The 16,599-nt window shown below is 31.2% G+C and overlaps 1 protein-coding gene across 4 annotated transcripts in view; it reads left to right on the forward strand.

Annotated features, from left to right (window-relative positions):
- The window catches only part of LOC119687741 (restin homolog), a 60,351-nt gene that overhangs the window by 43,124 nt on the left and 628 nt on the right, over positions 1–16,599 (forward strand). For 3 of the 4 annotated variants that reach the window (XM_038102183.1, XM_038102181.1, XM_038102182.1), the window contains 5 exons: positions 1,790–1,900; positions 7,246–7,312; positions 8,198–11,916; positions 11,988–12,118; positions 15,205–15,419. In XM_038102183.1, coding sequence (XP_037958111.1) covers positions 1,790–1,900; positions 7,246–7,312; positions 8,198–11,916; positions 11,988–12,118; positions 15,205–15,419 — 4,243 coding nt within the window. Of the gene's footprint in view, positions 1–1,104; positions 1,474–1,789; positions 1,901–7,245; positions 7,313–8,197; positions 11,917–11,987; positions 12,119–15,204; positions 15,420–16,599 lie in introns of those variants that run through there. The other variant, XM_038102184.1, reaches the window with a different exon arrangement.

Raw genomic sequence — 16,599 nt, forward strand, 5'->3', positions numbered from 1 at the left:
TCGACTTTTTATATCCTACAAAGCAAGTCTTTATATGTTATTATTTAAGTAAATTAATCAATGAACTATTGACCGATCTAGTTCATTAAAATGAACTACAATATGTAACTGTGACAAAAACAGATTTTAAAAATTATAACATTAATTCTCTACAGACTTATATGATGCAAGTATGATACCATTTATAAGAAAAACTAGGAGTGTTCAGGAAACTAAGCTTTTGTTTAAAAAAATTTGATCTAAAAAAATTAAAATAAATTAAAAATATTGCAAATTAAAAATTATACTCAATAAAACTTATTTATTGATTGCTGAAAAAAAAAACAAAAGTAAATTATAAAAATATTAAAAAGTATAAATTACTTCATCTCTCTACATGTCGAATAGTCCTCTTAATGACTCCATCGTAAGTTTAATATCACCGCTTGTCTTTACACCAGTAAGCACAGGTTTTTAGAAAAAGTCATGTCAAATAGTATATAAATAAATAAAAAAAAAACTAAGAACGATTGTCATATAATACAAATCGAAAATGTAGGAGCTTCTCTTATGGTTAACCATATCTTTCATTTCAAGGCGATACCATAATTGATTATTAGAATCTGATTCTTTTGAGTTTATATGTTAACATTTCATTTTGTTTCTTTATTTCTGTATTGCATTTATTTACTTATTTTTATATTTTGAATAATTTATAAAATTAATAACTTTGTAAAAAATTTTAAAATTTGCAATGAATGCAAAACGAATTGAAAACGGTATTGGCTTTCCTTATGTACTCTCATAAAGCGGTATATTCTCAAAACTCGAAGGTTCAGTTCTGAATATAAAATTGGCACTTACCATGAAAAGTAATTAGCATTGAGTTCCTATTCTTGACTAGGGACACCAATATCACTACAAAAAAATATTTTTTTTTTTTCAACGTATTAAATAATTATGTGTATTAATAATAAAAAAAAAAATTATATATATTTTTATCACATTACTAACATTTTTTTTTTATCACATTTACCTCTATTTCTCCTTTACGACAACAAAAAAATTTCTTTAAATATGAACCAACCAACCATCCATCCAAAAAAAAAACTATCAACTATATAGAAAAAACTCAGTGATTCTGATCGCTGGGCTCGTCTCATCGAACGACGCAGTTTTCGTTTAGCCGATCTTCGCCGTGAATTCCGTGGTTGGTACGGTAACCACGAACGACATTGCATACTACACAGCGTTTTGACACCGTTGCGCATCAAATAGGCGGCCAACCCAACACGCCCATATAATATAGAATATAGAATATAGGCGTACGTGTTTGTTCTCATTATTGATGTCGCTTCCACTTAGTGTCGCAGTTTAAGTGCTCAAACTATACGGATGTCTTCTATGCAGACTTCCTCTTACCAAAAACTGAATTGAAAAAATATCGCAGGCAAAACAAAAAAAAAAAAAAATTACTTCGAAAAATGAAAACAAAAACGTTTTTTTTTAATTTTTGATAAAATAAAAATTTAAAATTAATTTTTCTAATAAGTAAATTTTTATATTACGGCGTTAAGATAATTAAAAAAATTTGTCACTAGCGATCTTTTTCTTTTTGCTGCTGTTATATATTTTTTATATAAGATTGGAAATACATTTTATATACACATACGTAAACTTGAATAATATATATATATATACATAAACAAAACGATACTTATTAAAAGTTATTTTATAAATATATTGTAATAAATGAAATATTAAAAAACTTTTATTATTGTTGTTTGTTTTTAATTTTTTTCTTGATTAGTTAAACTTAAAAATAAACCAACTGCAACTCCAATTGGAAGATGAACGTAAGAAAAGTGAAGAATTGCAATTCTCTATACATGAAGCACAATGCTATGGAGATGAGTTAAATGTAAGATATATTCTCTAATTAATACCATTGTCGCAGAAAATCAAAAAAAAATTGAAATTTATTTTGAACCTATAGTAAAATCGCTTTTATCAAGTACAGAACATTTATATTGTTCTTGCAACCTCAAGTACAGTTCACACCTGTGTCGTCTAAAAAGACGACTGGCTCCGGGACAGAGATTCTACAACTTTTAGAACCACTAATTTTGCTACTGTTTGTTGTATATAAAATATTAGTGAAATTTCAGTTATGTTCATAGCCATGTCATTACAACTTACCTATAACGAGTGTTTGATGAAGAAATATTAAATGAAGGCGATCTTATATTTATGTAGTATATATAATAGTATACCATAGTATACCAGCTGGTATAGTAGTATATAGTACACCAGCTGGTATAGTAGTATAGTATAGTATACCAGCTATTATAGTAGTATAGTATACCAGCTGGTATTGTAGTATAGTCTACCAGCTAGTATTATAGTATAGTATACCAGCTAGTATAGTAATATCCTGGTATAGTAATATAGTATACCAGTGTGAAGTATACCAGCTGGTATATAATACTATATATGCTATAAATGTATAAGATCGCATTTATGTAATATATCTTTATCAACAACTGCTTACTCCTCCTCAATAAAGTTTACCTCCTAGTAAACTTTTAGCTGATATACCTATTACACTAAAACCCCTTTTCGAATGTAATAATAGAATATTATAAAATATTTCGAGTTAAGATTCGTACAAATAAATAAGGCTTTTGAGTAAAGATACTCTAATTGAGCGTTTTAAAACGCAGTCTAGAAGTTAAAATTTACATTAAAAAAATAGTTATTAAATAATATAACAATATAGGCTAAATTTTTTTTTGTCCTAATTTACATATTTCTTCTATTTTATGCAGCTTTTTTTATTAGGAGCAAATGCAATAAGCCATATAAACTTGCATTTATACTATAGTGTACATACCTGTACACTCAAGTCCATCCCAGCGCAGCTAGTCTGCACTCTGTTACCAATATGCCCGGATATCTCCATAGTCAGAACCTTATTTGTAAACTGGTTTCTGACATAGAGATCTGTGATAGCACAAATCGTATGAATATTGAATTTCATTTCCGCAAAATTTTCAATGCGGTTATTCTTAATCATTTCAATTCAGAAAGGATTTCTGGTTTCACACCAAAAATTATCTTGTGTTACAGTACGTTAAAAAAACTATATGAGAAGGGGTCTTTGGCTATAACACCTGAATTGGCGCGGTGCGAAGGTTAACGCTATTGAGGCTGGCGCGCAAGTCCTCGTTACCGAACGGTTAAATGGCGTACATATATGCACCTACGCAGACAGTAAAGCAGTAATTGTTTTCTTGAAAGTTCTCTTTGAAAAGTTTGGTACTTTATTATGACATTTTGCAGCAACTGATGAGCAAAAATAGGGCGGTGCTTTGCTAGGTGCCTAATCACACAAAAATCAATAGCAATTAGTCGGCAAATTATTGTGCTAGAACTGTATCAACAATACAATTCTATTGATCGATGCCATATGACGCAATAAATTTGTCCCCATTATAATCTCTTATAGAAAAATAGTTGGTATCTGAAAAAAGTCACTATTAGTGCGATACTTTAGGTAACCGCTAGGTTTAAGAGTTGATTTATCACAATAACTACATTATGGCATCCATCCTGACAAGAACATAACTTATATCACCATTCTAACATGATGGACTTGTTTGAGGGTAAGACACCTTATGACATGTTTGTAACAATCGTTTTTGATCTGGGTCAGGGGTTCCGATACCCATTTCATCTTAGAATATACTCAACAGTTAACATTTTAGCTTGCATTTAAATAGCAGAATATATTTTGTTCCACTAGGGTCGATAAGCAGCATAAAAGAGAAATTGTTGTTTTAATGCTGCCCTGCTCTGAAAATCAATATCACTTCTATTCTATTCTAATTCGGAGTAAGAAATTATTTCGTTTTTTAAAGATCTGTTGAAACTTTAATTTTTTACGTAAACTTAGGTCAGATACCAGACAAAATGTATTGTATCGGCCGCTTATAGAACAAAGCGATAGATTAAGATAGATTGAGATCGCCTATCATTATTTATAAATATAAAAATAAAGACGGAAGTAGATGAAATTAAAGATAGAAGATAGATAAATAGAATTAAAGATAGAAACTGAAATATAGATAGAAAAGATAGATTTTCAATGGACAACCGATATATGTCCTGTTTTCTGTTTTAAAATTTGAAAGATAATGTTTAGACAAAAATGTTTCCTAGACTTCTTAGCATTCGAATGAATATATATATAATGTAATGTGGACTTGAGGTCTACTCTAATAATATAAAGTTAATCTTTGAAATATTTTTTGCTTTAAAAAATTCAATTTTTGTCTAGTATGATTATAGATGTTTGTCTTTTGTGTTATAGTTTTACACAATTTATCTTTTAGATTCTAGTTTAACAGAGTTTGTGATCTGAAGACTCGGTTATGTTATTGAATCTACACATATAGCTTGACACAAAATCTGTATTGCTTAGATATCCATTACGCCTATAGCATCCAATCAATATTCTTAATCTGTTCTCGGTAAACTGATATAGAAATGTTTTGCTATTATAATTGCAAACTGTAGCACTCCTTCATATACTACTTTGCTTATTCTGTAATACCATTGATGTTCTATCATTGCATTGAAGTCTCTTTTTTTGACGAGCTAAGCAGCTTGCTCATTTCCATAGTTCTTTACATTGCGAAGAACGTAGTGAAGGTTCACTTTGTTATTCCTACCTAACTGATTTGATTTCTGTATACAGCTCCACACTTACATCTAGTCGGCTTCGTACCAGCTTATTACTTGAAAGGTAGTTTGACCATCCAAAGTATGGTTACGTCTCCTATTTATAGAGTATATATGTATATATAGAGTATATATGTATGTATAGAGTATATATGTATGTATAGAGTATACTGCTTGCAGATTTAATAGCGTTGTTTGTGCTTCAAAAATAATTGAAACTTTTTTCATTAATTTCACGTACACTAATACCTCGTCATTAATTGGGACCAACAAAATCGGACGCAAATCAAATCACATTTCTCCACATATTTAATTTCCAAAAATATTCTGCTTTTTGATGAGCACTTGTTGATAGAGAATTGCTTTTTAATTCATTGAATATCGACAGAGCCTTATTTTGAATTAACATTTGACTCAATGACATTCTTCTTTGATTCTGATTTTCTATCCGAACGGAAAGAAGGGGCTTCATTTTTACAAGTAATGGACTTTCAGTTTTTGTAACTTGTTTGGCCTGCAAATGTGTGACAAGTTTTCTATAGTACTTTATCTTTTCCGCATCACCATAAAAAATTATTTTTACAGTAGTTGGAACTATATCCAGAATTCTCCCAATGTTAGGGTTTTGTCCAAGTTTAAAACGTTATAAACGTTTAACTTTTATTCCAAAATAATTGTTTTCGCTTTTGACTCATTTTTATAATTTATAAAGCAGAAATTTGCCTTTCCACTTCATCTCACAAATGTAAACTAACTGACTAACTAACATGTAATTAATGAAGTTATTAATTAATGAAGTTATCCTCTTTTAAAAAATGTGACCTACAAGGAATGGGAATCCCCCCTGAAGGTATATTTTAAAAAACGATGCAAATCGAAACACTAGCGACCCAATTCGAAGCTAAAAATTTTTTTTTTTGGCGACGCAAATTTTAATATTAGTGCATTTGATTCTTGACCCAAACATTCCTACCCTTCGATTAAAGAACTTTAAATAATATGTTATCGATATTTTTTGAGTTAGATGTCAAAAGTTTAAAGTTTACTGCAAGTCTTTATTAAATAGTTTTTTTATAATATCAGAAGATTCTTATGATCTGAAGTAATATTAGTTATTAATAAAACTGAAAGCTCTATAAAAATTTAGATAAATGGATAGGTTGTACTGAAAAAGAAAGGTTTTTGATCACATTAAGGGGACAATGCTTAATGTTGAACTCGACTAGAAATTAGAAATTCAATGCGAATGCTTGCTGAGAATTCTGATTGGCATAAAGAATCCTCAGTAGTTATTATAGTTAACGGATAGTAATTTCCGATCTAGTATACTCCTCTTAGCGCACATTAGAACTGGACAGAAATAAATTATATGATTATATGATTTGAAATTGCATTTACCTATAAACAACACCAACCATCTTATTCCTGAAGCAAACCCATTTTATTGAGAAGGCAATGTAGGCTGTAATGACCCCTCAAATAATTTGTCAAGATCGGATGTTTTGTCATAGTTGTACGAACAAATAAGTTGTTAAGCCTAATAGTCACCTAAAGTATCGTGTGCATAATGACTTTTTTAGGTTCAAATCTTGTTTTCTATTAAAGGATTAATAGTTCACTAATTTATGGAAATAAGGTTCCGCTCTACAGAACTGAGTTTCTTAGTCAATCAAACATTTTTTTAAGTAAAGATAGGCTACAAGGTTAATAAACCTAAATTATATCTAAAAATAAATATGTTTAGAAAAAAATTTTCTAATCACCACTGATGATCGGTATGTTTTGATAACCATACAGCTGGTATGATCGGCCAAAGAATTCACTTTATTCAAATTTTTTTGTTCTTACCAAGTAATCAAATTCCCCCAAAAAAAAATTTATATCTGACATCTAAATTAATAGATTTTTATTAGGATTATCTATTATATATTTTTAATAAATTTAAAAATTTAAAGATCTATAAACGATTCGTGGAATGTATTTTATTCCATGTTTCATATTTGTGATAAAGGATTAGAACAACTGTTGCCTATGTCGACCTGGTTGACGACTATCTTGCGGGCTCAACTGAAAATCCATTTTCTCAATGTGATCATCCACTTTTAGTGAGATGTGACCTATTCACGTCCACTTCTGATTTTTTTGTTTGATACAAATTGTTAGTAAAAACTACGTGAGCTAAAAGACGAAATAGACGATTTTGATTTACTTGTTTAAAAACTTTGATAGATGTTTTTGATAGATATATGCTTTATATGATCACGTAAGCGTCTAAGTGGCTATTCAAACCACTTCGCATTTTTTTAAAAAAATTGATTATGGTTAGACGGGATGGTTCATGTTTGCAATACAATTGTGAACATCGCTAATTATTTTAGACCAGCTTAAAGGCTATATTATATAATTGAATAATTTTAATCTCTTAATTAATGATCTGGATTAATTTTCAATTCGATTTCTATGATTTTCTGCGACATTTTTCATATCTATTGTATAAAAAAATTACAAGTTTTATATTTTTAGGCTGAAACTCAAGTTTACAAAGAAAAAATTTCTACACTGGAAAATAAACTGGGAACATTGAAATCTGGTAAGTCTTAAAATAAGTTTTTATCTAAGATTAATTAATGATTCAGTGCAAATTTACTGATGAGTTGTGAACGAAATTGTTTTGATAATATAAATATAACTAGATATAATTTAAAAAAAAACGTACGGAATTTCTTTAAAATAGTCATAATACTGTCAACAATCTCTGTAACTAGCAAAGCGAAACATCACACCGTCTATTCTGTATTGTCAAAAATTAAATCGAATACCTTGATCTGGGTATAATTGAAAAGGACGATAATAGGTATTTATATATGGCTATTCTGCATGTATTTGGCTTATCCGATATCTTCTTCTAATTCTTATCGAATAAAAACGCGTATGCAAACATTCATTATGTACTCTTAAGTATTTACTCGGAGGGATAGACATTTTCATAAAGTGCTTACCAACCCAAAAATGTCTGGAAATATCTCTTCATTTGTTCTGTTAATGTTTTGTGATTTTCAGAAATCTAATCTGATTTTTATCGAGATTAAAACGAATCCCTTATTTTTATCGAGGTCTCCTCGAAACAAAAGAAGTCTTTAAGCGTTAACTCATCTATTATACTGTTGTTCGACCCTATATAAAAAATCAATCCAATATCTTTATTTGATTCTTAACAAACGAAAAGAGAGTATACTAGAAATGTATTAAAGTATATTAAGCTGATTTTTTTGTCATAACAAAATATGCCTAGGAACTTCAATGAAATGATCAAATATCGTTTAAAGCATTTCCGCACGATAGCAAAACACTATATAATAATAATCCATAATAATAATAAAAAGTATCTAGAAAACTTGAAATCTCTTACGATTTGAATATTTAAATTTTGAGAATTTTAAATAAATAAAAAAAAAACATTTATTTTTTTTTACAGATGTTGAAAAGACAGATGAGAGCAAAGATTTGGATCAAGAAAGTGCTGCAAATGAAAAACGAAATGAAGAAACACGTTTATTAGAGAAACTCAAGTACCTCGAAAATGAAATTCAAACTTTACAAAATGAGCTTTTGGCAAAAGATGAAAGTTTAGAGAAATTTTCGCTTTCGCAATGTGGTATCGAAAATCTACGACAAGAACTGACTTTACTTAAAGAAGAAAATGAGAAAGAACGACAATCCGCCTCCTTAGACCTCGCAAAGAAAATGGAAGAAAAGAACACAGAGCTGCAACAATTACGAGAAGAGCTATCCACATACGTTAATAAATGTAACCAACTTGAGAGTAATCGTGCACTCATTGATGATGAACGTGAAGACTCGATGGCCAAATATAATACTCAGCAAATCGAATTGCAAGAGATGAAGGAAGAATTGCTGAAACTAAGAGCTGATTTGAGTATTAAAACCGCAGAGAGCGCTACGCTAGATGAACTACTTAAAGTAGAACAAGAAAATTATACTGAAGTCAATGCCAAACTGTTGCAGCAAACAGAGGAGCATGCGAAATTACAAGCAGTGACCGATGAACTTCAAAATGCAAAGTGTGGTTTTGAGGAAAAACTTGAACATGCCAGAATTGAAATGCAGAAGCTTTCTTTAATGCAAGAAAGTGCCGGAGCTGCTGCATCAAGTATTGAGAGTGAGAAACTGGAGCTGTCAAAACAACTTCAAGCTGCACTGAAAGAGCTAGATATGAAAAATCTTGAATATAATAAATTAAGCGAAGAATGCAGTGACTTAAAAGAAGCAAATGAAAATCAAAAATCGAATGAAATTGCTTTACGGGGTGAATTGACAACAAAAAATGAACAAAATGCTGAAATAAGTAAGGAGTTACATTCAGCTACAGAATTGGTTTCCAAGTTACAAGTTGATATTGTAGAGTTAAAAAAACAAAATGAAATATCAATCGAAACAAAAGCGCAAGTGATTGAAAGCATTAAATCTGCAAAAAATGATTTGGAACGTCAAGTCAAGGAGTTAGAAAACACCGCGAGTACAAATGAAAATGCTTTGACAACCACAAACAAGGACTTATCAAGTCAAATAGAAAAATTGCAGAAGGCATTGCATAATTGCCAGATTGAACTTGAAGCAGAACGCGATAAAAACGTCAAACAAGAAGCAATCACAGCTGCTAAAATTGATGAACTAAAATCCACAGTTGCCACCTTAGACACAACGAATAGTTGGCTTCAAAAACTCACACAGGAACATGAAAACACTGTTGAACGCTCTCAAGAACTGGAGGTGCAACTAAAGAATAGCGAACAGAAGTGTGGACAACAGGAACTCAATATAGGTGATCTTTCACGTAAGTTGGAAGCACTGAATACGAAATGTGACAGCCTCACCTCTCAGAATGAAATCCTGCAGAATGATATATTATCAGCACGAACAATAGGTTCAGAAACACAAACTGCGATGCAAAAACTGATCGATGAGTTAAATGCGCTCAAACAGACACACGCAGATTTGCAAGCTGCCAACCAAACTGAAAGTTTGCAAGCAGCAAATCAAATTGAAGAACTACTGCAAAAACTTAAAAACTCTGCGAAAGATATAGAAGAGCTTAAATCCCAAAATCAGAAGACGAAAGAAGAACTAACTAAAAAACATGAACAGTCTACAGCGTTTGAAGAACAAGTGATAAAACACGAACTTTCATTAAGTGAAGCCAGTAGGCAGCACGAAAACCTACAACAAAAACTTAATACAGCTGTAGCACAAAACGAATCATTACAGAATGACTTGATGGCTCTACGTAGTTCCTCCACTGACTCTAATGCCGAGCTGCTGAAACTCACACAAACTGCAGCCGAAAAGCAAAGTGCATACGAAATGCTTGTCGATAAAACCAACAATGAACGTTCCACGCTAGAGGGTCAACTTCAGTCTAGTCAGCATCGTATAGACACACTCTGTAATCAAATTGAGGCTCTAACACTAGAGTTAAAATCGACAGCGGAAGAAAATTTCAAACGTACAGAATCACTCAAAACCGTACAAGAGAAACACGAGGCCCTTGCATTGGAATTTAGTGCTTCGACTAGAGAATTAGATATGGTAAAGTCTAAATGCGAAAGCTTGACAAATCAAAACTCATTACTGCAAAAGGACTTAGAAGCATTACGCTTAACCTCTACAGATGCGAATGGAGAGGTACTTAAACTTACTGAAGAATTAAACAGCAAACAAAAAGCTATACAAATACTCAACGATGATACTAGTGCTACACAATTAAAACTCCAGAATCAGATACAGGAACTTACACAATCCCTTGATACTAACCAGGGTGAAACACAAAACCTGCGTAATGAACTAGAAACAGCTTTAGAACTGAGTAAAAAACAAGAAGCAGAATATTTAAGTTTGAAAGCGGCAATCCAGGAATTGGAGACTGTAAGCACAAATAGTGCTACCGAAAAGACACAAGTTATTATAGACTTGGAGCAACAACTCAAACAAGCAGAGCAAACCAAGCTAACGTTAAATGATGCAATTTCCAGCTTACAAAACCAAATTAAGCTGCTGCAAGATGAGATTCTGAAATCACAATTAGCGTTCAAGTCCAGGGAAGAGGAGCTATTAGGAAAAGTTAATTCCACCAATAATGATAGTAATCAATTACAAAAGAAATTATCTCAATTAGAAACTGAATCTGATAGCAAATTAACAATATTGCAAAATGAACAACAGGAACTTTTGCAGAAGGTGGAACAACTGACAACGCAGTTGAAAGAAAAAGACGATCAAGTACAACAACATAATACCGAGTCCGCCCAACTTAAGATTTCCCAATCAAACAACACAGAAGAACTGAGAAAACTTGAATCCGAAATCGAGTCATTAACAGAAAAATTGACTCTAGCAAACGATGAAGTTGTTTATCGCACAGAGATAACTGAAGCAGATAAGCTTAAAATTGAAGAATTGAAAGGCATGGTAGAAGCGATTCAAGAAGCCAATGCCGGCATATCAGCTACCAATCGAGACCTCTGCAACGCTCTACAACTTATGGAAATGGAAAAGTGTGAAATAGCTAATATATTTGAAATTTTTGAAATTGAGACAGATAAAACCAATGAGCATTTGAGTGGCAAAGTTTCAGGTCTGTTGCAGCAATTAACCGAAGCGCAAAAACAAGTAACTGATCGAGATGAGATTTTAGAGAACAATAAAAAAATGTTCCAAGCCACTGAACTTGAAAGGAAAGCTTTAATACTTTCCGTAAGTGAAAGTCAAGCCAAAATCCTAGAACATGAAACTACAGTTAAAGAAAAAGAACAACTTATATCGACATTAAAAGCGCAAATATTAGAACAAACCGAAAAGCTAATAAAGCATGAAGAGGTCGAACAGCAATTGGAAGAATATAAGAAAGTCATGGACGAACTCGACGACGAAAGTACGAATTCCACCGCGAAGATAACAGAAATGCAAACTCAATTGAAAAATCTTCAAGCGGAAAAAATTGCTTTCACTGAACGCGAAAAGAACCTAAACATGGAATATAAAACTCTCGAACGTAAAATCGATGTTATAGAAGCAGAGAAAGTTAAAGAAATAAATGCTCTGAAGGTACGCATTAATGACTTGCAATCGATTCGGCAGTTGAAGCAAAATGGCGACATGGAAAATATGACAACAGAGGTTAGTTAAGCTCTTGAATATTACATTTTTACACTTATTAATATCAATTATTTTATAAAAAATAATTTCAGAGTGATAACCTTGAAGGCAGCACTGCCCAAATTAACTTCCTAAATTCTATAATTGCAGACATGCAGAAGAAAAACGATACCTTAAAGGCCAAAATTGAAGCTCTAGAAAAATTGCCAACAGATTTTATGCAGTATGTATATAATATATTTCCAGAATATTCTGCTCTTCATATAAATTATTATTCTCTTACACATTTTTCAACTTTGTCGATTTTCAATATGTTGGGACTCGCCCAGAAATATTTAAATATTAGAACAATTTTTTTGATTGATCGTAAAGACTCTCTTAATACAAATGTTTTGAATGGCTAAGCATAAAAATCGAATAAAAATTTCAAAAGTTATATGCCATTTTCCAAATTTGTTCGAAATGGTTTTGATTAACAAGTGAAACCAAAATAGAAAAAGGTCTTCAACTAATTGCAAATAGGACGTGAGCTTAGCGAATCGGATCTTTTTATGGACAGTTCAAAATTATGTTTGAAAGCTGCTCTTGTTCACAACGGCAACTGAAATGAGGTCCATGTACTGTGTAATATTCTTTGACATGCATATTAGGTGCAAATTCTGTATTTCGACCGCTCCTCTATATTAAACTTTGACATCAGCTCTAGATTTAATACAAAGCCGTTTAAAGTATGTAACGCCCCAAGCGTTGACAGCGGAAATGTCTCCTCGAAATGACAGAAAAATTATTCGCATATGTAAAAAATTTTAGAGGTTTGAATTCAAACTGAAGGAAAACTCTGTTAATCACTACAAACCAAAGAGAAGTGATAGACCAACTCTTTAAAGAGTTTTTTATACGTTTTACTTGTTAATACGGAGACATTTCATTTAGCTCTCATCGAAGTAGAGTATAAATGGCTTATAATGTCTATAGTCAGTTAAAATAACCTTCGTTCCATTGTTAAATGCTTTAGCTATTTTTAAAATACCTCTGGGCATATTTTTTTCATTTCTTATAAAAAGTTTTGAGAAGGCAGAAATCAAACTTACTGGTTTATAGTCCTTCGAATAAAGGTGACTGTTTTCGTTACAAACTTCGCCATTCTTTAGTTTATTAGGATCAAAAATTAATTGTCTTAAGTAACCATAGTTTACACGTTTCTTGAAAGCTCTCAATTCGGAATTCCCATAACAAATTGAAGCAGTGTCTTTCCTCATTATTTACCTATTAATTGTTAGTTAATTGTTAGACAACAACAGATAAGTTTCTCTAGCCGCATGATGGCTAAAAATTATTGCTAGACTGCATAATACAAATTAAGAGGTTTAAGTTAGAAAGAACAATTAAATAAGTATTAGTTAAGTATAAAAAATAATAATCTCTTTCCATAATATCAATAAATTCTCATCCCTCTGTCTCAAAACGTACAATAGTATATCCAACAAATTTTGTTTAAGTCATGCAAAATTATATACAAAAGCATATATGTCCAATCTATAACTTCTACGAAATTAAATTGATAAAAGGACCATGGTCTTAAAGAAAAGTGATAAATTAATTAAAGCTTTAAAACAGTGATATAAGAGAGTTTAAATGTGATTTTTTTAGGCACTTTTATAGTGTGTTTATTGGGACTATAAACACACTATAGTATATATATTCCATATTTTGTAATAACATCAGTGATTTGTATTCGAATGTTTCTTTAATATAAAATAATTGTTTGGATGTGATTTGTGTTGACATCATCTTCCACATCTTGAATTGAACTTAGTCATTGAGAAATAGGCGTTCATAATACTCACTGAACGTATAAACATATACTATATACATAATTAAATTTTCGCTATTGACTCTTTTGGACAGAAATTGTTATAAATTGCTTCTAGAAGCCACAAATGTTGACATTTATGGTATTACTGAATAATACTGCTTTGCTTAAGTGATGAGGCACAGATAGCGTCGGATTTCATGACCAAATTTGAACCGACATATTGTTTTTTCTCTCACTGTCAATTTTTTAATTTACGGTGAAAACAATAACAATTTTGCTCATGATGAGCCCATGACGCTCTATACAAAATGGCACTACGACTTTATTGGATTCATATTAACTCAAACTCTTTTTGTTCTTCCATCAAAAATGTTCCCCATTTTCTGGTCCCAATGCTTATTTGTCGAAATGTCACAGCTATTCCAGTGCTTGATCGTTCAGCACAACTTCAAATGATTATCTTTTTCAGGTTCTTAGATTCTTTCAGTGGTCGTACGATGCCGGTAATTAAATTTTTTGATTTCGTATTTTTCCATAATTGCCAGCACTTAAGTAATTATCGATATCCAAATCAAAGTCAACATCGGTAAAGAATATAAAATATGAGTTTTAATCTAAAATTATATAACTCCGAAACGCTTGAAATCATATTGTGCGACTACTTATCTTTTCCTCTTTCCTCTTTGCGTTTCGTACTCGTAACGTTTTCGATGGTTTCTTCTTAGGTTTTTTGGTGTTTTTGTGTTTTAAAATTATTGACTTGTTTTTGAGTATTTTTAATAATAAATTTCATTTCCGCTGACCCGATATTATATAACTAAAGAAGCGATACCAATATATAACCTGAGCATTTTGCCATTAAATTAGAAATGGAAAATAGTTGATCTTACTTCGAAGTCGGTCGATCGTTCGATCGTTCGATAGCATGATCGGATTGGTTTTGAATCTAAATTTGAAGAATGGAATAGAAGTTGAGATTGCAGTTACAGCTACAACTCTTTAACAAAATTATTATTTTTAGTGTTAAATGTATCACACTTGGACTCAGGAATTGATAGTTAAAAAGTTAGAACTACAAGAGGATAGGTTTCATTCTAACTTTTGTAAAGGTTACGATAAACTGTAATACATGAATTATGAATATTATTTTATTATTAAAACTATTTTGTAATATTTAAAAACTTTAAATTAGTTGAGTGGAATTGAAGAACAATATTAAACAATGCATAATTGAAATTAAGATACAAATACTAAATAATTTGAAATATTTCACTAATTGCGTAATTATATAAAATTATACAATATATTTTAATTAACTCATAATTAGTTTAATAGGTTTTATAATAAAAGCTTGAGTTCTTCAACAAGTCGAATAATAATATTTACTGAAACATTCCTTTATATTATATACGATTTTAAAAGTTTCGCTTATACATATTCACACATTATATTTGTAAGTAATTATAATATTATTTTGTTTATCTTTTCTCTAGACCTAATGCCTTCGATTTGTTTACTAAACGCAAGCCGACACCACGTAAATTTTGTGACATTTGCGATGAGTTCGATAAACATGAAACGGAAGACTGTCCAATGCAAGCAGATGAACGTGATTCGCCTACGCCTATTTCGGAAGCAAATAATAATGATCCTGCGAAAAAGGAACGAAAATTACCAGAGCCACGAAAATATTGTGATGCTTGTGAAGGTAAGCCTTTAAATTGACCTAATAGTATTAACCTAATAGTATGCTCTGTAAGAACAAAAATCTTCCATTACTTATTAAGATTTTTGACTCTCTCTGAAATGAAAATGTGTAGGTAGTTCTTTTTAAAACAGGATAACAAAGACGCAACAACACTGTACATAGTAAAACCGGTTTCTCCAAACTTTTTTGTGTGTAATTTATTGTTGATGATGGATCTGTCTTAATAAAATTGACTATATTGTTAAATTTACCCATCTTCACATTATCCACATTTGAAAATAAAATATGTGACTCTTTAAGGTATCGGAATAACATATTCAATGTGCTTTACCTACTGTTCTTGAGACAATGCTTAATATGCAACGTATTACGATGATCTATTGCAGCCTCAGTATAGCTTTTACGAGGCGTACTGGATTAACATATAGTTTTGTCAAAATGATTATTTATTTCTTGTTTGTAATAGGATGTGATTTAAAATTTAAACAGTTTCATCTTGAGTTTCATAGAACTCCATACATCAGTGGAATATAAAGAATATATACCACACTTTTTATTTGTCAACTCATACCTTATTATCACGAATATATTCATACCTATTGCAACGAGAAAACTATTTATCGCGATTGTATCTTCATTATTGAAGATACTATTGAGATTGTATGAAGATATTATTGAGATGGTATCTCCATTGTAATTTGATTATCAATAATAGCCTTTAGCCCTCCACTATTATCTACCATCTTACAGGTAGAAAGATAAAAGTCGAGAATAGCCAAATTTTTTTTGGTTCAACTAATGTTAGGATATAGTTTTTACAGACTATACCATAACGTGGCCGACTAGACTATGTTTTTATACTGAAAACTAATAAACGTAATCGACTAGGCTATGTTAGTATACTGGGAATTAATCGATGTTACCGACTAGACCACATTGGTATACTGATATAAATACCTTGTTGAACCCGTACCTAATCGGTGCTGTCTTCTTCTTATAGTGCTCTGTCGAAAGGGCTCCCATGAAGTGACCCATCGCAAGTGCTGCACCAAGTACCCTGTCGCAAGGGCTGCTACGAACAGTTACTTACTATGAATAAGTTTGTTTATCATATAACTGTTCACTTGTTTCACAACATACAACGTTCTTATGCCATGTATTTGATGTCTCTATCCCTCTC

Source organism: Teleopsis dalmanni, chromosome X (genome assembly GCF_002237135.1).
Source record: "Teleopsis dalmanni isolate 2A chromosome X, ASM223713v2, whole genome shotgun sequence".
Lineage (NCBI taxonomy): Eukaryota > Metazoa > Arthropoda > Insecta > Diptera > Diopsidae > Teleopsis > Teleopsis dalmanni.